Raw genomic sequence first — 23,797 nt, forward strand, 5'->3', positions numbered from 1 at the left:
CAAGTCTTCTTTAAGAAGCTCTTGGGTATGAGGGGAAAAATGTCTTAATATGTTCGGGGAGGAAAAAAAAATCCACATTTTCAATGTAAGGCCAAAGAGTGGCTACCGGCAGCCCCCGCCCCCTATTTTCTCCTTTTCATTCTTCACCATTCCTGCCCTTAATTGTCTTTTCCCCATTTGCCTCCTCCTCAGCCAGGAATCGTATTGCTTTAACAGCTCGGTGCCACAATCTGCCGAAGCTCTCTCCAGAGCCACTGTCTTTCAATCATCTTAACAAATTAGCCCTCTTCCATTTCTCTCTGAGGACCCCCGCGGGGGCCTGGCGGAACAAGGGAGACATAACAAGATCAGGAGCCTTGTCGTTCCCATTTTCTGGGCCTGGCTGGCGGCACGTAGGATGTGTTTGCATGTAGCGGACCAGCGGCGTAAAGCAGCGGAAGCAGAGAAGCGAGGTTTTCTGTTCCACAGCTGAGGGCCAGGGCGACCATGTGAAATGAGCGCACACAGATCCCTGATTGTTCTTGTTTGGTTAGCAAACTTAGGGCAGAGTTGGGGATGAGTAACATCAGGACTGTGGTGTCTAGCAAAGGGCTTCCTAACTCTTTTGTCTCTATAGCATAGCTATGATGCAAACCATGTCCCAAAGGTGTTATTCTTAGGACTCTGCTGCGCAGGAGAAGGGATGAGCCCCTCCTGATTGTGTGGTCTTGATTCTCTTCAATTATCCTGGTTGTATTTCAGTAGCAAATATCAATCATGATGATTGTACGCAAATCATTTACCATATTGTTTAGCCTGGCTGAAGGAAGGGGCATCTTCACATGCAGGATTTGTGTAGTAATTCTAGTTCATCCCCTTGACGGCCGTTGTATCCATTGTTTACCAAAGATTGGAACTGAATAAAGTTCTTGTGGCCTTGATCTTGGGAAGGATGGGCCTTCAAGCTCCTTTTAAGCCATGTATACCTCACCAGCTACTTTTCCTTCTTGCTGGAACCCTTAAAGGGGTTGTGTTTAGATCAGTGGTTCCCAAACTTATTTGGCCTACCACCCCCTTTCCAGAAAAAAATATGACTCAGTGCCCCCTGGAAAGGGGGCGTGGCTTAGAGGGGTGGGCGTGGCTCATGCTCAAGAGGGCGGGGCTGAGACTCTTCCCTAGTCCAAGATGCAGGGCTGTGAGGGGAGGTGGGCGGGGCCACAAATGGGCGGCCAGGACTGGGATGGGCGGAGTTACGAGCTCTGAGGCAGGGCTGAGCTTCTATCCCTGTCCTGCGGCGCCTGCCAGGACACAGGGGGTGGGGCTAGAGGAGGGGGCGTGGCCTCTTCCTAAGTGCCTGATGGGGCTGAACCTCTATACCCCGTCCCCATGTTCTAACAAGCGCCTCAGGGAAGGTATACAGAGGCTCAGCCCTGTCTCGTGCTCTTGGGAAGAGGCCCCACCCTAGCCCTACCCTTTAGTCCTAAAAGGCCTCTCAGGAGAGGTATAGAGGCTCAGCCCTATCTCGGGCTCTTGAAAGGAGGCCCCGCCCCCTTCCCTAGCTCTGCCCTCTGTGTCCGAACAAGAGCCTCAGAAGAGGTATAGATTCTCAGCCCTGTCTCCGGCACTTGGGAAGAGGCCCCACCCCTCCTCTGGCCCCGCTCCCGTGTCCTAATAGGTGCCATCACCGCCCCCCTGGATCGCTCCAGCGCCCACCAGGGGCAGTAGCACCCACTTTGGGAATCACTGGTCTAGATCCACGGGAACAGCTATGTTGGACCAGATAAAAGGCTTTTCTTGTCTAGCATTTGTCTCCCACTGTAGCCAACCATGTGCTTTTGGGAGACTTTGAAACACAATGTGAGTGAAACAGCATCCTCCCACTTAATAAGTTCTCATAAAATGGTTTTTGTGGGACATAATGAGATAACGTGTAGCCATCCCAACTAGTAGCCATTGGTTGCCGCATCCTCCATGGACTTGTGTCATTCCATGTAATTGTTTAACAGAAGGACACTGAATGACAAATAAATGCTCTACTGGAAGAGGCCAAAGGCATATTTAGTCCAGCATCTGATTTCTCACAGTGGCCAAGCAGATGCCTACTTGGCTAGTTGTCAAGGATGAACAGGTGAGATTGTGCCCCTTTAGACTGGAATAGTCTTGTTTCCGCAGTTAGGAGGTCATGCCACTAAACATTGCCTCTGTATGAAAACTGGAGTTCTCTCAGTTTTTTGCTTGAGCTTTTGCCAAGAACTTCATTTCCTTTCTCACTTTGTTGCCCAGAAACCCTTGATCCAAGACCGCCTGGCCCTATCTGGCCTCAAGGATGAGATGTGGACAGCAGAGCATGAGGCCACTATGGATGCGTTTCTGACAGACCCTACTAAACAGCTGCTTGTGTTTTACATTGATGAATTTGCCGGATTGAAAGCAGAGTTCGTCATGCCTCCCCAGGTGGGTCTGCCTCAACATGCCCTAGACCTTTTGAGGATCCCTCTGTTTCTTCAATCATAAGGGAGATTTGGTTTTCCTGTGCCAGCATCCAGCTTCTTATGCCATGCTTCTGTAATAGCATGGCATAAGAAGAGCACTGTGGATTAGGCCTGGTCTAGCAGTCTGTTCCTGATGTTCCAATACAAAACCAGAAGCAGGTCACAAGAGCAGCAACTGGTTTTGAGAGAGATTCTGCTTTTGGTTCTGGATATAATATATACTTATCATGAGGATTAACCACCAGCAGCCTTGTACTTCAGGAATGTGAATTCAGGCATTCTGAGTAACACCAGAAACGTCAAAGTGACAACAGGAATGGGATTACACACTCTATCCTTGTCCATGATGGCCAGAATCTTATAGTTAGTCTCAGTTAGGGTAGACCCATTGAATCACTTATTAAATGGCAAGACAACATATATGTCGGTCACATTAAAGTATGACTTCTATTCCTGAGAGAGTGGTACCCCAGTTTTATTTTCCTGCCCCTGGAAAAATATATCCTGTCTAGAAATTTTGAGGCCCACTAGGTGATTCTATGCTATGCTTATGCCAGAAGTTCCCAAAGGGTTGTCCTGAAGGACCAAGCAAATTCCTGGAAAGCATTCTGTGTCTTGATCCTCTGATCATTTATTTTACGGGTTTGTCTCTCAGGATTGGAGGAGGTTAAATTGCTCTGAGTCCCAAAACAGATCTTGCCTGAAAGTGGTAGGGAAATCCAGTTCTCCATTTAAAAGCATGTCAGTCACAATCTACCACCCAGCATTCATCCACTTCAGTTTGTTTTGGAAGGCTGATGTCCACAGTGCAACGAGACTTGGGTGTCCATTTCTGCTGTGGATTGTGTGGCCCAGTCCAGGATCCGGGGGAAGATGGGCAGTTCAGAAGCTCTTTCTCCAGGGGAAATTCACCAGGGAAAATGTGCTTCCACCTCAAATTCTCTATTGTTTTTGCAGGAACAAGATCAAATTACTTATTTTATCCGCCAAGAGAACGCAGAGATCTTGGAAGAGAATTTCCACGAGGTCGTGCAAGTGGGGACGGTGCGGAAGCCCTACATCGACTCCTTGTGGCGCCTTTTCAATGCGGTCTACCTCCCCCGGCTCTTCCGCAAATCAAATTGGCCTGAGAGCATCAAGAATGAATTTTTCTCAGAAATCTACCACTTCATGACTTCGCTCACAGGTAGGCCTCTGTCTTCTTTTCATTCCACATTTGACCTTTACGTTGAGCTGGATTTACCTTTTATTAAGTACTAAGACCTTCTACATCTTAATATAGTTCAGATCAATAATGTAGTTCAGATTGATCTGTGAAATGTAGTGCTCCTCGGGTGTTAGGTGTTCTGAATGATAAGGGGTGAGTTCGGGGAAAAGCTATGAACAATTTTTCCTGTTCTGTAATTTCGGAAGAAAGGCTTATCTATCTATCTATCTTCCTTCTTTCCTTCTTCCCTTCCTTCCTTCCTTCCTTCCTTCCTTCCTTCCTTCCTTCCTTCCTTCCACAATCCTGTAAACAACAGGTTGTTAGCAAGATATATTTCTGCTTAGTCACGTTAACTGGCCTCTCTTTCACACTTGTCCCTCTCCAGATACCCGTTCCAGAATGCGGGACCGCACTGTCCTCTATGTCCCAATTGAGGCTATGATGATAAAGACGGAGGTGGCCTTGAAGGACAAAGCCCTGGTCCAGCGGCTGGAGAGTGAGTGATGGGTCTTTGGGGACCTGGGCCAGAAGGGGAGGGGAGGGGAGAGGAAGGGGTAACAGGATCAGCGACACAGGAAAAGGGCGGAGGGAGAGGATAATGCTTGACCGAAGGGCTTCTGCGAGGAGCCGCACTCAGTCTGTAAGTGAATTAACCCCCGGCAGCATATGAGCTGCATCCATCATTCCCAATCACGGAAAACAGGTTTGTCAGGCTGTGAGCGTGTTCAGGGTCCCGTTGTGGGGTTATTAGTTCTGCTGCAGGCGTTCTGTCAGGAAAGAGAATGCAAGAGCGGCTTCGGCCCCCTTCCCAGCGCTCCCACCTTGCCGTTGGTCACGTGTTGGCTCTGGGTGGAATTTGCTCCTCGCCCATCAAAATTCTGCACCACACGCAGAATACTGTGTACAAATGAAGCCAACGATGGCATTGGGACAGCACCTCTCCCCTTTTCTTCCTGCAGCATTTGAGCTTTCACAATTTTTCAAGATATTTTAGCACTGTCTGGGGAAAGTGTACAGGCTGAGAGAAGTAGCAGCTCATGGAGGCCTGGAAAGAAGTGGGCTGCTATATCTGCAGAAGAGAGGGGCTGCCTCCTCCAGAAATTCTGTCTCCCCACATTTCAAGCCCTTGTCGATCATTCCATTCTAGTGGCCGAAGAGCTCTTTGCCCATCCTAGGATTACGCTGTTAGAGCACTGCCATTTTGGTGTCCACTTAAAGCAGTGGTTCTCAACCTGTGGGTCTCCAGAAATCCTAGAAACTGGCTGGGATTTCTGGGAGTTGTAGGCCAAAACATCTGGGAACCCACAGGTTGAGAACCACTGACTTAAAGCAACAATCACTGAGGGTTCAGTCAGATGACCCCTCCCTCTGCCCTTAGGGCTATATAGGGTTGCATTCTCCTGCACAGTTCATTCCTATTTTAAAAACTTTAAAATCTCAAAATGTCTCCTCTTCCTTTCAGCACGTGCTATATCAGCGGCCTCGTTGTTAATAATCCCATATTACTGAGCAGCTAAAAAGATTCGTGCCTGCTGTTCCTATGAAAGGTTAGAGTGATTTCTTGAAGGCAAATCCCGGTAAATCTCAGAGAGACTCAGGAAATCCCCAAAGTGCCAGAAGCAGACGACTGTCTAATTCAGATCCTTGTCATGAGGGATTCTCAGTTATGAACTGTATTCTAACCCCATTTGCTTTCCTTGTGGAAGTACATATACTCCGTGGGGCTGAACAACGGTCCCTCTCATCTAGGTATCCTTTTCCCCCTCAGTAACTTAGCCCTACATTTGCAGCACTGAAAGGGGATCGTCTCTCTCCCACTATGGGTTCTCCAGAGGAATAGTCCTAAACTAGACCTTCCTTTCTTTTTCCCTGTGGAATTTCTTCCCTCTTTTAAAGTCTTCTAAACCAGTGGCTCTCACCACATCTTGTGTCAGCAAATCCTCTTAGTGTGAAAAAAATGTTTTCTCCTGCCTTTCTGTGACTCTGCTGCCAAACTGTTTTCATTGAGTGACCTCACATTCTTGTGTATCTCAAAGAGTGGGGGAAGCCCACCTTTCCTACTTTCTGCACATCGTGCATGGTTTATAAACCCTCACGATGCGTCATTCTCCATGCCCCCACGTGCCCCCACAGTGGCATCTCTGGGCTGCTGTCTTGTGACCAACTACTAAGCAATAAGATGGTCGAGGTGAGTCATTCTTCATCTTGCGCTCCAGCACTTCCTCTCCTCAGGTCTATTATAAATCCTGCTGTTATTATTTTGGAAAAAAAATCCACAGAGGTGGTGTCAGCGGAGGAGGAAGGGAGGGAAAACACATAGATCGAAAATCTCAAGAATACAAAAGGAGGCAGGGGGTCAGGAGGCCAGGCCCTGGCTACCCAGTCAAGCTGCGGTGCGGTTTTTGTTCTGAGCATGTGTAGTGCTAGCCGCGGAGCTAAGCTTGGAGCGTGTCCAGACCTGCTTTCAACGCCTGTGGCTCTGTTCTGAACACAGAAAGCAATAATACAGGTGAGAGGGCAGCAGGCCTTTATTTAGCCATAGGAGTAGCTCAGGCTGTTCCTTCATCTGTGGAGAATTTGAAAAGTGGACACCCACAGCTTTGTGTTTTTGTGGCAGCCAGTGCTGCCTTAAAAGCACTGACCTGTGAGAAAAGCTCTGTTGATGCAGCCTTTCTTTGCATCAGGAAACTCTCAGCTGGCCAGGCCTTGTGCTAGTAAGGCTGACCACTATCCCACAACCTCTTCCACGTGGTTGCTGCAAAGGGCCCAAATAAATTGCATCCTTCACACATTACAGATTACCTTAAGTGACCCTCCACAGTCCATAAGCTCTGTTGAGAAGACCTTCATGAAAGTATTCATGGTAGTTGCTGCACCTTGGCAGGACACCTTTGTTCTCATGATAAAACCGGCACAAAGTCCCCATTTATTTATGTTTTTGAAAGGCTTTGGTAGGCATTGGAAGGGTGGGAAATATTAAAGATCCACAGGTTCCTATTATATCATTATTTTTTGCTATTTTTAATCGATGTGTGAGGCGTCCCAAGCCCTGGGGGTATTATTCTTTCAGAGACCCGTTCTGCCCTTTGCTTTGCTTATCTTGTGAGAGCTTCGCTTTGTGCCTGCGGGGAAGGGCACAACCTTCCTGCACCAATCTATTCATCTGCCTCCGGGCAGGAGCCTCGTAGACAGAGAAAGCCATTTTCTCATTTTGTCCCTGGCTCCCATCTTCTTTTAACCTCTGCCTGTATTTCAAGCATGCAGGGCAGGGTGAAATGCCTGGTGGAGCCCATCAGATTCCCTCCAGTTCAAGGCGAAATTGAACATCCCAGGGGCCTGCAAGTGGGAGCAACCAGGCACTGAAGCAGGCCCGGATGTGTGCCTGCAGCTGGCCTTTATGGCTGGAGTGGGCGTAATGGCAGCACACCCACGTCTTCAGATACAGGCCTGAGTATATCATGTGCAAAGTGAGGAGTGAGCCAGAAAAGCCAGTGCAATTTTAGGCTGCATCAATTAAAAATATAGTGTGTAGACTGAGGGAAGGCATAGTCCCATCCTGTTCTGCTTTGGTCAGACCTCACCTGGAATAAGATTTGACCATTTCTGGGAAAAGCTATTCAAGAAGGAGATGGACAAGCTGGAACGTGTCCAGAGAAGGGCAACCAAAATAACCAAAGGTTTGGAAGCCAAGTTCTCTGAGGAGTGGCGTAGAGAGCTGTGGAAGTTTACTTGAGGGAAGACTGAGAGGAAACATGATAACTGATTAAATATTGAGGAGTGGGCAGGTTTGCTTTCTACTCTAGAGATTAGGATATGGAGCAATGGATTCAAGCTGCAGGAAAACAGATTCTACCTGAACATTAGGAAGAACTCCCTGACAGCTAGAACTGTGGAACTCACTGCCTCAGAGTGTGGTGGAGTTTCCTTCTCTGAAGGTTTTTAAGCAGAAGCTAGATGACCACTTGTTTGGAATGCTTTGATTGTATTTGATACCTGTCAGGAAGTTAGACTGGGTGAACCCTGTGGTCTCTTCCAACTCTATGATTTTATGATATAATGTGTTAAGTGAGGAGTGATCAGGGTTATAATCTGAAGGGCAAAAATAAATAGGGCTGAGCTGATGCCAAGTTCTAAGTCAAGCTGGTGAAGCAATGGAGTTGAGTCAGGAACAAATGAAACCCAAGGTCACAGTCCAGAGTCAAAAATGCCAGTAATCAGAAGAGCTTCAGAGTTAGGTTTCAAGACAAGGGTAACAACAAAGAAGTTGGAAATACCATTTGTCAGAGTCCAGTAATCAAACACCAGGAGTTCTTGAAAACAAACCGAGGGGCAGCAGAGCCAGGTCCCAGAGCAAGAATACAATGTTGTCTACCACCCAGAGACACAATATTGAGGGTTTTTCATGTTGAGGTCTCAACTGGTGCTTGTTTCATCATCCTTTCACAGCTAATATTTGAGACCTGTGATGCCTTCCCTCTTCCAGAGGAGTTATGGTTAACCCTTCACTAGCATTGTTCAGAATGCTTTCAGCAGTGGTTGAGTTAGGCCAGGCAGACTCCTGGAAGCTGCTGGCCATGACACACATACTCTCAGCTTTGCAACAGACGTGATATGGTCCTCCAGAGCTTTGGAGCTTGGGTTGAACCAAGCTGGAGGAGAAATAACCTCAAGGAGGCATGGATTTTAGAGCAGCAAAAAAGAGGGGGGAAAAGCAGTGGGCCAAATTGGAGGAAAGTTGCAAATGAGAAGGGAGGGTTTGGCCCACGCACAGAGGTAGTCAGAGATGCACACACAACAGCCCTGCATGGCACTCCCCTTGTTTAAAGATGCAGGCCCAGTGCCACTCTGCCTGCTTTGGCCCTTGGGGACCCTGCCTGGCGTGGCCTTGTGTCCTTGTTCATGTCTCCCTCCCTGGCATCCCAGGGGCCTCCGGTTGCGTTACTGCCCTGCGGGCAAGAAATGTTGAGGAGAGGAATCGCCAGTCAGATCGGGAGCAGCCGCTCGTTTGTTCCGCCCTGCGCAAATTCAATTGAACGTCTCGCGACGGACAAGTGGGAAAAGATGTTGACTGAATTATGCAGTGCGCGTGTCTCTATTAGGAATGATAAAGCCAAACCCCGCAAAGGTGTGACTCACGGAGAGGGTTATTTTGTCCTTTTCTTCCTAATGCAAATGGTAGCAGGAGCCCACTGAGAGAGCAAGCTGCGGCTGTAGTGCCCATCCTCCGCGACAGCCTGGCTGTCTGGGAAACGTCTTGCACATTATGCTTTGAATTCATACTCAGAAAATGTCTCTGTGTAGCTACAACTAATGTGTGTGCATGTTGGGGGGGGGGGGGGGCGATTCAGTCTGATACATCATTAGAATTGTATGCTTCAGGGATTGGGGCCTGGCTCCAGTTTTGCACAGCACAGATGTACACACGACCGCAAACACACCTTTGCTATCGTACGGTGCGGAAAGCTGCCAAAGCCATTGTATGGTTGTGTGTTGATTTTCTTCTGGGGTCTGGAAGTACTGGCTCCTTGTTCCTTCTGCATTGCTTGTGGTGTTAAAATAAATTGCTATTACGGTTGGCTGTAACAATGAGGGAAAATAAAAAAGGCTTTTAGTAACAACAGGTATTAATTGACTCGTTTTCTGGCCTGAAAGCAAGAGCTCTTCAGCATGGTCCAGCCTTGTGCAAATGTGGGGTGAGAGAAGCAGACCCCAGAGAGTTCTTATCGCCCCTTCCATTAGTTTGGTAGGTTCAAAAACAACAACGACGAAAAGCAGGCGAGCGCACAGGAGTCATATCTGGCGCAACTCCTGCATTATATTATATTTGGAGTAGGGGAATGTAAGGAGACTGAAGTGGAATGAGCCCCTTTTCAAAGTTGGGAAGCGTTCTGGAGAAAATCCCCCACTGCCGAACACAGATGGAGGATTTGAAATTCACATGATTGTCCCATAATGAGAGGCCTGTGTGCTTGGCAGCGCCCAGCCTGTGCTGTGCGCATTAAAATCTTCCCATGCCTGGATATTTTGCATGGCAATGCATGCTTGGGTTAAGCATCCAATTGGCTACCTCAGGGTCGTCTCTTGTGTGACTAAAACCTCAGCTGTTATCAAGCACTTAGAGATACTTGGCTATTCTAATCCCTGGGCTGCCTGATTGTCTTACCCCTGTAATTTGGCACAGAGACTGCCGCTTCCACGCTGCGATACTAACTCTTCCGAGGTGGCTGCTCTGGAGCTATTAGCCGCTTCCATTCGGAGAGCAGGGGGAGGCAGCAAACTTGGCCAGCTCCCTTCGCCACAAAACTTTCTCTGCAGATGGAGCCGGGGTGCTCCCGCCGAGAATTTCTGCTTCAAGGGAGGGCCTTGTTTACCTGGCAGTGTTTGGGGGGTCTCTCTTTTCTGAAGCCTCAGGAGAACCCCTCCGTCCCTTGCGACTCAGCCGTGGCGCGCCTCCTTCCTTTGGCTTCTCCCCACAATGCACTTGGACTTGATGCATTTGGGATCTATCAGAGAACAGACCGCAAAGTAGAAGGCAATTTCTGCACCAGGCCAGACTCCGCAACCAAAGTCCCATATTAAAGAGCAGGGATGACAGTGCATTTTGGCAGGCGGCAGTGCCTCGCATATCGAATGCTTAGGACAAAGAACTTGCTGTGTTCCACGCTGTTGTACAGGAGAGCAACACGGTGCTGAGACATAAAAGCATCGATGCTCAAAACAGTGTGCGTTCACATGGAACAAAAGCAAATGGCACCAGGTCCTCTTGGAGGGATGTTCCCCCCTCCCCAAAGGACCCGCTTTATTTCTGCTTGGGTCACACTTATCTCTTTTTTTACGGGAGTAAATTTCTCGGCTTTTCTCCCTCAGGAAGTCTGTCTTCAGTTCAGGCATGACAATATTCCAAAAATCATTTGTAATTTCCAGAGAGGGAATAGAGCTTTTCTCTAGCAGGCTGTCTTGGAGGAGGTGGAGCAACGCCGACTCCATTCGCAGTCACGCAGACAGGCAGTACAAAGAGCTGGGGGAACTTGCTCAAGGCCCCTCCTGAGTTTCAGCCTTTTTGTAAAACATTACAGGAGCTGATGCATGCGCTGGGTTGTAGAACGGAAGCCTGTGATCATGTGGACGTGGCTGCAGGTCCAGGCTAAAATGTGCTTTGTTCCCCCTTTCCTTTGACTGTGTCACTCAGTAGTCCAGAGTTGGCACCGCCTTCTCTTTCATGGCAACATGTTGGCCAGCAGGGTGGATTCTTTTTTAATGCAGGAAATGGAACAAGCCCGCGATATGGGTTAGCAAACTGAGAAGTGGCCTGGTCTAAGCCATAACATAACTGAACAACCTCAGGTCTCAGATGGGAAATATCTCATTTGCAATCCAAGATGCTCTTAGATTGCACATCTCATCATCCCTAGCCAACAGAGGTAGGAATGAGGGATGAGAGTTGCAGGCTGTCCATCCTGACACTACTTTCTTTGTTCTAATATAACACTAAAAAAGGTAAAGGCTTCCCCTGACGTCAAGTCCAGTCATGTCCGACTCTGGGGGTTGGTGTTCATCTCCATTTCTAAGCCGAAGAGCCAGCATTGTCCGTAGACACCTCCGCCATTACCTTCCTGCCGGAGCGGTACCTATTGATCTACTCACATTGGCATGTTTTCAAACTGCTAGGTTGGCAGAAGCTGGAGCTAACAGCGGGCACTCACTCTGCTCCCGGGATTTGAACCTGGGACCTTTCGGTCTGCAAGTTCAGCAGCTCAGTGCTTTAACACACTTCATCACCCGGGCTCCACAATATAACACTATGTAATGAAATTTGGGGAAAAAAAATCCTGTTTTGAAAGTGTTATTCCTGTTTTGAAAGTGCTTTGAATGTGATTTTCCTGCTTCTTGGAAGGGGGTTGGACTGGATGGCCCATGGGGTCTCCTCCAACTCTTATGATTCTATGACTCTGTTTTCTGTTTAATTGAGCGGGACTTGTCGTTTTACTCCAGAAACTTAGTTTTTGTGGCTGCCACAAACTATGTTGAATTGGTTGAGACGCTGTGAGATATTCATTGAAAAACTATCACAAAGTGTGCTGCAGGATGTCCCTTCCACAAAAACAAAGTTTCTGCAGTTTCATAAACTTTTCTCATGTTTTTATGATAGAACCAATTAGGAAATGACATCTCGGGAACAAAAATCGTGTAATGGGGAGGCCCTTTACTCTTAGATCTGGTCAGAGTTTTTAACACTGAGGGTTTGCTCAGGTGCCTCAACAAGGAATGGCCTGGGTAGATTTCCCATTAACTGATCCACTTTGTTCCAGCTTCAATGATTCACTGGACTCGCCAGATCAAGGAGGTGTTGAGGGCCCAGGAAGCTGTGGAGAGCAGGGAGAGCTCGGGCCCGCTGGAGGAGATTGAGTTCTGGAGGAACCGCTGCACCGATCTCTCAGAAATCAGCAAGCAGCTCTACCAAGAAGGGGTGAAGCACATTGAATCCATTTTGAGTTTGTCCAAGTCTTCCTACGTTGCCCCATTCCAGCGACTATCCAAACAAATACAGGTGAGTACATTAGGTGTGGAAGTAGAGAAGAGATACCCCAAGCAAGTGGGTCTGGTTTGGTCTCATTCAGGATTCTCCAGGCTTCTGATGGGCTCACAAGGGAGCGGACCAAAGAGCTGTGTCACTGAGCTTTTGGGACTGGCATTGGCCCTGGGTTGCACTGATTGCTTGTTTGGCTTTCCTTTTGCAGGATGGGTCAGAGCAAGCCATGTCCAACCTCCAGTTCCTCTCCATCCTGAAAGAACCATTCCAAGAGCTTTCTACGCTGCGGCCCAAAGATATCCCCGAAAAGCTGCCTCACCTCATCAGCCTCGTCCGTATTGTGTGGGTCAACTCTCCGTACTATAACAGCCGGGAAAAAGTCACAGCTCTCTTTCGAAAGGTGCTGGTGCTGCTTCTTTTTTCACAACACCACTCCATTTCTTTCTGTTTCTAACACAAACATTTCCAAACACCTTTTCTGTCAGGAAAAAAAAAACTACAAAAAGTTGTTTTAAAAGAATAAGAAAGTGAGAAAAAGAGTTAGTTAAAAAATTACACCAACAAAAAGCAGTCTTGGGTCATACCACATCAGCCGAGGCAGGTATTTGGAAGGACAACCAGCTGTTAAAAGCCTTGAAGAATCAAATGATGGAGCCAAGCCTGCCTGGGGAATGCATTCTGGACCAGGGTGCCATAACTGAAAGGGCTCTCCTCATAATCCCATCCCACCATCCTTGGAATATGGAATGTTTAGACCGCAGCCATTATCATCAATTCCATGTGGGAGAATTTGGCAGAGCTGGCTTTGCTATTGGCCGCTGTGCGGTTGCTATTTGAAGCAGCTGATTGGAGTGTCATGAAAATTGAGCAAATGGTCAATTATTTCTTTTTAATTATTTGTATCACCAGATGAGATGTTTGGGCAATTTTCAGCCAAAATGTGTGCCAAAGGAACTTGGCCTGCTTTGGCTAATAAGCATTGTGATTGGAGTGGGCATAGGATGTGCTGCTTTGATTCGGGCAGTAAAATTTTTTGGGACTGCCTTACTGTCTGGCAAGATAAGGCAGTCTCAGACATTTGGTGGCATCTCGTTGCCTGTCTGAGCTAAAAGATGGCAAGGAGGACGGTCCTCAAGCAGTGTCTCTTCTGCTTTAGATGAGCAACAAAATAATCCAGATGTGCTGCAAAGACATCTCCCTGGACCGCTTGTTTGAGGGTTATATCAACTCTGCCCGGCAGACACTTCACGGATGTATCTCCTGCATGTCATCATGGAAAGATTGCTACCAGCATGCGGCCTACATGCACAACAAGTAAGAGACCAAGGATGTGTTGGGAGCAGGGTTTGGAAAAGGAGTTCTTTGTTGTTGACAGCTCCCAAATTGGCCTTGCTGCCTAGAGGATTGTGGGAGTGGTCTTCCAAGTAAAGGAGCTTTTCCAGGATGTGGTTGGGAGTTGATCTGGGAGAACTCAATCCTGAATTGTGATGAATGAGAACCATGGATCCATCTAGCCCAGTGCCATACTCCACATGGCAAAGACAACACTCCTGGGTCCTTTAATTCAGATGGGCAAATGTCAGGTGTTTGGAGGATTGCACTTGCCACAAGGGGACCTAGGAGATCCCTCAAGAACGTGTGGGTAATTTAATCATGTTTTATGCTATTTTTGGACAAGGTGAGGCCGTTGTTTCCAATAGGTAGCAACACCAAGGTTGTGTGCATCACATCCAGTTGGGAAAAGGGACTTCTCTTGGATGTACAGTGACCATCACAGGTGTCAAATATCTGGTAGAATTGCTGCTCACACCTCCTAAGGAATATTTGGGGATATCTGTGACAAAAACATTGATTTTTTTTAAAAAGAAACGAATGGGCCACATGTTGCCTATGAACAACATGCGTATTTTCCCCATCCCTACTTTAATTGAAAATTCCAGGAGTTGTTCTGTGAGTCTACACATGATCATTGTGTTGATGATCCCTCACAAAGGCGAATAGAAAATAGAAGTGGATTTGTGGTTTTCTCATGGGGATCGGCGTGCCAAGGAAAGCCCTTCCTTCTCCGTCACGGCCCTGCCTTCTCGCAGGCTGCTGGCTGCCTCGCTGCCAGTCCAATTGTATTTGTGCTTCTTTCCATTTGAAAGATCCCATCTGAGTTCTTATGAGAGCAGGCTTTTAGATCTTCCTGCTCTAGCAGACAATCCCAGCAGGCCTGGAGGCTGGGGCAAGCTGATTTCAGTGTGTGCGTATAGGCACATGCACATATGTGTGCGTGCAAGTTCATTCTCTGTTTGGCAAAGAGTCGGGTCTTTGTTATCTTCCCTCAGCTCGGATCTGGGAAAGTGTGGTTTTCTGAGACAATAAGCAGGACAGTGAACGCAATTTTGGGGAGAAAAACTTTGGGAGCGTACACCTTTGTCAGTTATGGCATGGTTGAATAAGCCACAAGGTTTTATGTGTCGTTTCCAAAAACTCCCAAACCCTTTTTGACCATAGTGGGACCAAATCAACATTGTCTGATGAAGCTTTGAAAACTTGCATAATTTACAATTTTGTACTTTTTAGGTGGGTCAGTAAAGCTTGTGAACTTTGGATTTTGCTGGAAAAGGATTGTTTTCAAAGTATCCTTCACATATCTGAAAAGCAACTCTACCTGGGGTTTCTTCCATCTTCCCTTAGATTCTTCCTTATATGGTTTTTCTCCCCTCCCCACCATAACAGCCCTAGTGGTTTCTGAGCAGGAAGCCAGCTATACAGATTGCATGGGCGAATTCTGTCCTTTGTGAAATGGCCTTCCTTGTAAACTGTGGGCCTTGATGAGCAGAGGCCATTTGAGCTGGAAAGACAGGAGTGTCTGGTGGGCCTGCTTTTTATGGCCCCTGTCTGCCCTTCCTCCGGATCCTGATGGCAGCCGAGCCTTGGCTCCACCGGCTCCACTCCAGTCCTGGCCCCATCTTCTGTTCCCTGATTCTCCTAGCTGTACTTCAGAAATAATGCAACATAATCCATCATTATGATTAGGGATGTCAGGTTTAAGTGGGTGCCTGGTCCTTGACAATTAAGTCTAAGTGTTACTTGTCTGCTTCAAATTCAAATTAGTGGGGCTGGATCAATATCATAAAAGATATAAAGACATTTAACATGCAAGAAGCTCTGATGGAAGGCAGGCGCGGCTGGGCCTGGATTAGGCACTCGAGCCTTGCTCCTGGGGTGAGGGTCTCGCGTGTTCCCAGAGCTCTTTGATTAGATGATTTCTTCAGAAGCTTCTTGCATGCGTAGTGATGCGCAAGGGGGGGGGGGAGGGGGGAGATACAGACAAACAGGGGGAGCCAACTGTCTGTATGTCAGTGTCTGTGTCGTTTCCCAGGAAGCTTGGACCCCACCCTGTCTTGTTTTTCTGAAATCTATACATTTAGTAAATATCTCTATGCGATCTCCATCACCTGCCTGCCCCCAGTTTCTGGACAGACTTGCAGTTTTTGCCTTAAATGTGGTAAGGTGGGAGGTAGTTGTAACTTTTTTAACCACGAGACTCTCCCAACAGGCTTTCGGGGAAGGGCTGGGTCCTGGATCAGACCAGTATCTTTGCCCAAGTCGATGCTTTTGTCCAGCGCTGTAAGGACCTCCTGGAGGTAGGTGGCATTTCACCCAAGTAGATCTCCCCCGCTGCTGTACATTCCCTGGTTTGTCTCATACAAGTTTCCAGGAATCCAGGCCTGATATGACCGGCAAATGTAAACAGGTTGAGATCCAAGCTGGTTCTTTTGTACTGAAGGTCTGCTCCATCTGATTGGATGTCTACTTAGGATGTGGTTTCACTTTGAATCCCATTGGGAGAAAAGTGGGGAATGAATAAACTAAAATAAACAATCAAGTTGCCTAAGGTAGAGAGGGCTTTGTTAATGGTTGTCTTCCCATGGACCTGTTGCAGTATGGAGAGATGGGGAGAAATGTGGGGACTTTCAAGGGTGATGACAAACCTTGGCATCTTTGCCCCATAGGTCTGTGACAGCCAGCAACACTTTGCCCGTTGGGAAGATGGCAAGCAGACTCCCCTGCCTTGCTTCTCTGGCCAGCGGGGCCCCCAGATGACCAGGAGCATGCTTGAGACAGAGGAGACCTTCAATAAGTTCCTCAACAACCTCCGCAATGTGAAGGGGGGAATCCTGGATGTGAAGAACACCTCTTGGCATGAGGACTTCAACCGGTGAGAGATGCCTCCACCAGTCTTTAAAAGTAGGATTGGCAGTGTTGGCTTCAGCAGGAGGAGGACTTGCCTTTCCATAGTTTTTGCTTTTGCGGCCACATGTGGTCCCCCAGAGTTGTTTTTGCAGCCCACAACTTCTCTTAGACAAGTTGAGTAGAAAGAGCAAGCATGGAGGAAGAGAGCAGTACTTCTTAGGCTGTCTTATTGAGGGACTAGCAAGGTATTACAATAATATGCCAATTGACATATTTGTGTCCATTGGCTACAACTGTTTCTTTTCTCCCCGGTATCACACCAGGGACAGGCAGCAAATGTTACGTGGATCAGCACCAATCCTTAGTAACACTGATGAGTAGCAGTGGTACAAAAGAGGTTGGGAGGGCAACAACTGGAAAGGGGACTCCCTGGCATTGTCTTCCTGACCACATTCTCTTCTCTTTCTGTGCATTTCATGGGGACCACAGCTTCCGTGCTGGCGTCAAAGACTTAGAGGTGATGACCCAGAACTTGATGACTTCAGCTTTCGAGACAGTGCAAAATGCCGAGCGTGGGGTGGAGATCCAAGACATCTTCCAGCATTTGTCTGCACGAGAGGTACAGCCAAGGCAACTGCTGCCTTTTGTCTGAATCCAGGGCTGGGTTCAAGCTGACCATTCAGATGAGAGGAAACAGCATCACCCCCTGTGTGAGGTCTCCACACTTGCCTCAATGGTAGCCTCAGTGACTCTGTGGTCTTTGGGCACAGCTTTAATGACTGAGATCTTCACCAGGATCGTCTTAGAAAGATTCTAGCATCCCTTAGCCCAGTGGTTCTTATCCTGTGGGTCCCCAGGTGTTTTGGACTCCAACTCCCAGAAATCCCAGTCAGTTTACCAGCTGTTAAGATTTCTGGGAGTTGAAGGCTGAAACATCTGGGGACCCACAGGTTGAGAACCACTGCCTTAGACACTATGTGAGCCAATTGTTAGATCTGTGGGTTGCTTTTCTTCTAAATGCCTGGAAAGCAGTGGAGAGGAGGTTCTCGGGAGAAGTGGGGAACCCTGAACAGTGGCCTTTTTCTCTTGAGAAAAGGAAGATGGCACTCTGCTTCTCAGCATGGAAAAGCACATCCCACTCTCTTTTTGTCTCCCAGGCCATCAAACGCACCTTTGATAAGAAAACAGTGGACATCTACATGCTGTTCAACGGCGAGCTCACTCTGGTCAACAAAGAACTGGGGAAAAAAATCCCATTCCTCCCACCACATATGTGCATTTACTCAGGCCGGGCTCACTGGATGCGAGCTTTGCGGCGACGTATTGACAGACCCATGCAGGTATGTCTTCTCTTACGAGTCAGATTAGATGGGTTGATGGTGTTGACAGTAGACTCTTCACAGCTCTGTCACTGTCTGGTGCCCATTTGGCCTGACTCCTTCCCTTGAGTCCAACTTCAGTTTAGCCAGGGAACACAGATTAGTTAAGATCCTACGTGATTGCACATAGCTTAAAACTTTCAGATGCAAAACATTTGTCGTGTGCTGTGACTCCCTCTCACCAGCCACTGGACTCGCTGTGTCTCTTTTATAGTCCTTCCATATGGCCATTCAGTGGCTGGTGGAACGTGGGTCTGATCAAAGACTAGAAACAAAGCTGTCTGGCTCTGTCCCTGTAGCCAGGCACCTGCTGAGAGCTTCCTCTGCCAAGATCCACTTGGATCTTCTTGAGGTCTCTACGGGTGATATCATCTTGTTATGGAATAAAGAAGGCAATCTCTCCCCTTTGCTTTCCATCAGCAGTGCAATGCCCACTGAGGGCAACTATTGCAGTGACATAGTACCCTGGGGTTGGAGTTCTCTTCTGTCATTCAGAAGAGCATTTCAACCTCAGCAATACCCCCCACCCCCAAAATGCATTCACAACACAAGGTAGAATTGTGTTTGCATGTATCACTAAAAGCACAGTCAATGAGTTGGCAGAGATGGGCAGTCCAGGCTAAACTGCAATCTGAACTACACCTGAAGCCTCCCTTCCTAGCAGATAGTCCACTCTAGCCTTCTACCACTATGCAGTGCTCATGTCCAAACTTCCATGGATTTCAGCCTCAGAATTTCACAATAACTTAGAATCATGGAACCCTAAAGTTTCAGGTAAAGACCTTTCTGTGCCAGCAGGCATTTGGGGGAGAACGGGGGGCATGCTGCTGCGGAGGTTGTGAGTGGGATTCTGAGTTTTAAACATAACTTTAATTGTATTTATTATCTTTTAGCTGTATTTTAACCTTGTATCCACACAGTACTATTTAATGTTTTTATTTTTTTTTTGCATTTGCTTTGTCTTAAACTGGAATCAGATTGTATGGTTGTTAGCTGTCTTGAGATCCCACAGGGAGAAAGGCAGGGTATAAATACAGTAAATAAATAATATATTCAGGCCAACACCATCTTGCTTTTCAGGAATCCACAATCAAAGCATTGTGCTTTCTTAATATGGTCGAAAAAATATGGTAGTAGTCTTTCTGCATTCATACTCTGATCTATGCAAATTAATTGACAGGTGGGTGAGCTCAAGGGATCTGCAGGCCATTTTTTTGTCTCCAGGTTCTTCTGAAGGACCCAGAAGACTTCCCCCTTCCCACCTATTTTTCAAGGGGGCAAAATAAAGCATGGGAATAATGCATCTTGTCTTAAAGGAGAATTTCTGCTCTTGGGCAGTTCCTTTTTTTCATCCAAAATTCTCTCATCATTGTGTGGTCATTGGAAGGATGAGAATGGTCTGAGGTCTAGAAAAAAAACCCTGAGGGCTGCATGAAAGCCATTTGATTCTCATCTCCTCAAGTAAAAAAAATGCCCAGTGATTTAGAGGGCCCTGTCTTCTGCAGTAACACATTTTTCCTTCACTTATGGGGCTGCCCATAAGTCCTCCCCATCTTTTCTGTGACTTGGAAGCCTGTTTGTTGGTCAGCGAAATCAGCTGGCTCTTGCTGTAGCCACGATCACTATTTTTTATGCATCAAGCAACCTCATCAATTTTTTTGTCTCTTTCTCTGCTATTTACCTCAATAGCATCCTCTATTGCTGAGTTCCTTTTGACAAGTTTAATTACACGTTGGGTAGAAACAAAAACGGCATTTCCAGCATCAATCAGCCTTCCCCGCCCCTCTTTCGGTACTTGTCTGAAGACTGAAATTGCAAAGCCCACACGTTCGTTCGTTCAGATGTAAAGCAAGCACGGCCTGCGGAGGGGCTCCCTTTGACTCTCCGCTGCCCAGGTCCCGCTTCTTTGCTGCCAGGAGCCTTCATTATTATGTTGCTATTAGCAGTTGGCAAATGCCTGGCCTCCGGTGATGCTCCTGTGCCCTGCTTTTGATGTTGGTCGCATCGTGGTGAGCTCTGCCAGTCCCTCAACATGGCCCTTGGCAGGCAGAGTAGATACATGGTGTGCTTTCAAGCTCTCTCTGCCTCTGCAGCCCCAGACTGGAAGCGATGGGATGGATGGTCAAGGCTCTGCAGGTCCAATGTCCTAGAAAGTTCAAGGTTCAAGGGACTGCTTAGCTTCGCAACTACTACGAGGGTTGAATGAAAAGTAATGCCTCCACCTTCGTAACTCCTCAACAGATGGCAGTCCTGGTCTGCGGCAGGTACTGGCTAGTTCAGTAGTCTCTCCTCTACAGTTAGTTCCATTTGTTGGAAAGCCTTAGCATTGAACTGTTGTGTTGTTAAAGTGCGAAGTATGGAACCCTGCACAGACGGTCGGTCAATGCGACATAAGCAAAGTGCAGTCACTGAGTTCTTGGAGGGCGACTAAAATGATTAAGGGTCTGGAGAACAAGCCCTATGAGGAGCGGCTTAAAGAGCTGGGCCTGTTTAGCCTGCAGAAGAGAAGGCTGAGAGGAGACATGATAGCCATGTACAAATAGGTGAAGGGAAGTCATAGGGAGGAGGGAGCAAGCTTGTTTTCTGCTGCCCTGCAGACTAGGACACGGAACAATGGCTTCAAACTACAGGAAAGGAGATTCCACCTGAACATCAGGAAGAACTTCCTCACTGTGAGAGCTGTTCGACAGTGGAACTCTCTCCCCGGGGCCGTGGTGGAGGCTCCTTCTTTGGAGGCTTTTAAACAGAGGCTGAATGGCCATCTGTCGGGGGTGCTTTGAATGCGATTTCCTGCTTCTTAGCAGGGGGTTGGACTGGATGGCCCATGAGGTCTCTTCCAACTCCACTATTCTATGATTCTATGATTCTTCACAGCAGAAGGTGTCACCCCAAAGGAGATTCATCCGAGAATGCAAGCTGTTTATGGTGATTGTGCTAATGTGAGTCCTGTACATCATTGGGCGAGTAAGTTTAAAGATGTTGAGGTGGGAACATTTGACTTGCGTGACAGGCAAAGAGTTGGACGTCCTGTGACAGCAACCACTGAGTTTCACAAGCAAAAGGTTGACAAATGGATTCAGGACGATCATTGTATCATTCAGAGAGAAATTTCAAGCATAATCAGCATTTCACAAGAACGTGTGGGTCACATTATTGCTTTGCTTGGCTATTGGAAGATCTGTGCACTATGGGTCCTGTGAGACGCCGGTTGCGGAAACAGAGTATCGACTTCTTCCGTGATGGCTTCAGAAAACGTGTTCGTCGTTGGCAGAAATGTATCCATTTGTCTGGTGATGATGTTAAAAAGTGAATAGTGGTAGTTAAAGATCACATTCTAAGGATTATTTCTGTGTTTGATTTATTAAAATATTCCCATCCAAACCCAAGTAACAAAGGTGGAGGCATTACTTTTCATTCAACCCTTGTATAAGTTGAAACAACAGGCGGCAGGTACATGAGGGAGTGTAGGACCCGAGAGGAGGAAATGGCATTGAGGAGCTGTTGGGAGGATCAAAAAGAGCCAGCATTTGGAAAAGCAGGACTTTTCTGGCCATCCTGTTCTAGGGGACTCTCAGAACCATAGTCCAGAGCCAAGATCTGTTTTCAAGCCAGGAGGATAGAAAGCTCCACTGGCATACCTGAATGGGCTGAGGCGCTCCACTTGAGACCACCTTCCAATTTGAAGCACAGCAATTGATAATGACTGAGCACAGTTTCCCAAACAGATATGGATTGATGTTGGATTGGCTGGCCTGGCGGTCTTTTCTCGCTCCATGATTCTATGATCTGTCTGACTGTGTTCCCGTCCATTCCACATTTATTCAGTTTGTTAATCAAAAGATTGTGCAGGACCTTGTCAAATACTTTGCTGAAATCCAGATAGATAACATCTAAACAAGTGACCTGATTGAAGTAAGATATAAGATTTCTTTGATTTGTTCCTGACAAACCCGTACTGACTCCCACAGATCAGGGCATCGTCATTATGGAACTCGCAAACAGGCTCCTGTGTAATCTGTTCCTGGTATTGAGGTCAGGCTGACGGGTCTCAGGTTTCCTAGAACTTCTATTTTTTTGAAGGGAGGGATGATGTTTGCCCTCCAGGATTTCTCAAAAGTCATGGCGAGTAGCTCAGGGAGTACATCAGCAAGTTCTTTGAGTATACTGAAATGCAGTTTTTCTGGTCCTGCAAATTTGAAATCATTTCGATTACTGAGGTGATTGCTGAATAACTCCCTATCAATCTTGATTGGCAATTCAGACCCTTGCCAAGGGCAGCATGGAAGCACACAGCTTTCTCTTTTGGGGAAAAAAACCTGAAGTAAAATAGCTCTATTGAGCAGTTCCAGGTATGCCAAGTTTTGGCAGAAAGCTCTGGGTCAGAGAATGGCCTACCTTTGTTATAGGAGAATTGGCGTTCCTGCAAGAGCAATTAGGACAACATTGCAATGTTGGAGAGAAGAAGGCGATGTCTTACCTACTGCTGTATTTTTGTACCAAACAGGTTCATGCCCTGACTTTGGGAAATGGCATTGGTTTGAGAACAGGAAGGCCAGGATTGAAATAAAAATCTCCATGCTGGATCCTTTGATCCTGTGCCATTACATCTTTGTTTTTGCATTTTGTGTATTGATGATTGAATTTCATATGATGATAATGAAGAAGAAAAAGATGATGATGATGGTGATGATGATAGTGGTGATCATTTCAGATGATGATGATGATGACGATGACGACAGTGGCAATCATTTGATATCAAAACATCCAGGCATTCCCTGGGCAACATTCTTACAGATGTCCAATTCTCTCACACCAGAAGCGACTTGTAGTTTCTCAAGTTGCTCCTGACACACAAAAATCATATGATAATGATGATGATGATGATGATGATGATGATGATGATGATGATGATGATGATGAATATTATGTTAGTAGTGATGATCATTTAAACTCCACCTTTGAAATCTGGAAATCAAGCTAGCTTGCAAAGATGAAAACAGATACAATGTGTTGTCAAAGGCTTTCATGGCCAGAATGACAGGGTTGTTGTGTGTTTTCCAGGCTGTGTGGCCATGTTCCAGAAGTATTCTCTCCTGACGTTTTGCCCACATCTATGGCAGGCATCCTCAGAGGTTGTGAGGTATATTGGAAAAACTAAGCAAGGAAGGTTTATATATCTGTGTAAGGTCCAGGGTGGGAGAAAGAACTCTTGTCTGTTGAAGCCCAGTCTAAAAGTTGTAATTAATCACCTTGATTAGCATTAATGGCCTTGCCAACTTCATGTCCTGGCTTCTTCCTGCCTGGGGGAATCTTTTCTTTGAAAATATAATACAACAAATCCATAACATCAAAGGCCATTGAAAGCAAACTGTTGCAAAGCAAAATAGGAAATACAAGCAACACAGTACATGGAAGACCCCTTTTTCTCTGCGTAATCAGTCTCCTCAAAGGCCCAATGAAATGAAATAATCTGAAACTGCCTGTGAAAGGCTTGGGGGATGTTGGGGGTGGGACACAAGTCTGAGTCCTCCAGGAATGGAGTTCAATAGCCTGTAAGAATAGTAATATCTCAGAAGGCAGACATGATCTCATAGGAACATGATCACCTTCTCATCACCTGGGCCAGAGCTGTGTGGGGCTTCGCAGGTCACAACCAGCCATTTTTCTTCTTCTCACAAACAGAGTGACAGCCAGTGGAGCTGTTGCAGCAAGGGAGTCGTGTGCTCCAATAGCCAGTAAATAATTGGCAACTAAATGTACAGCATTTATTGGGACTGTAGCCTGGGCGAACTGTTTAATTTGCTTGTTCAATGCCCCACACATCTCCCAGTGCAAAAACCCTGATCAGTTTACAACATGAATTAAAACAAAATGCTGCTACAAACCATTTAGTGGCAGTGCTGAAGAACAATTCAAAAACTATTAACTTGTCATATTAAAATAAAACAGTGAATTAAAACAATTTAACAGTATTTAAAAAACATAAGATGGGAATGGAAGTATAATGTCCTTTACTGAAATGGCT

General features: G+C 46.8%; 1 protein-coding gene across 1 annotated transcript in view; it reads left to right on the forward strand.

Moving 5' to 3' along the window:
- dnah2 (dynein axonemal heavy chain 2) overlaps positions 1 to 23,797 on the forward strand; it is a 125,946-nt gene that overhangs the window by 15,470 nt on the left and 86,679 nt on the right. The window contains exons 4-13 of the mRNA XM_062984167.1: positions 2,263 to 2,433; positions 3,429 to 3,657; positions 4,064 to 4,174; positions 11,988 to 12,226; positions 12,417 to 12,608; positions 13,365 to 13,522; positions 15,756 to 15,843; positions 16,213 to 16,418; positions 16,883 to 17,012; positions 17,551 to 17,733. Coding sequence (XP_062840237.1) covers positions 2,263 to 2,433; positions 3,429 to 3,657; positions 4,064 to 4,174; positions 11,988 to 12,226; positions 12,417 to 12,608; positions 13,365 to 13,522; positions 15,756 to 15,843; positions 16,213 to 16,418; positions 16,883 to 17,012; positions 17,551 to 17,733 — 1,707 coding nt within the window. The remainder of the gene's footprint in view (positions 1 to 2,262; positions 2,434 to 3,428; positions 3,658 to 4,063; positions 4,175 to 11,987; positions 12,227 to 12,416; positions 12,609 to 13,364; positions 13,523 to 15,755; positions 15,844 to 16,212; positions 16,419 to 16,882; positions 17,013 to 17,550; positions 17,734 to 23,797) is intronic.

This window comes from Anolis carolinensis, chromosome 6, assembly GCF_035594765.1.
Source record: "Anolis carolinensis isolate JA03-04 chromosome 6, rAnoCar3.1.pri, whole genome shotgun sequence".
NCBI lineage: Eukaryota > Metazoa > Chordata > Lepidosauria > Squamata > Dactyloidae > Anolis > Anolis carolinensis.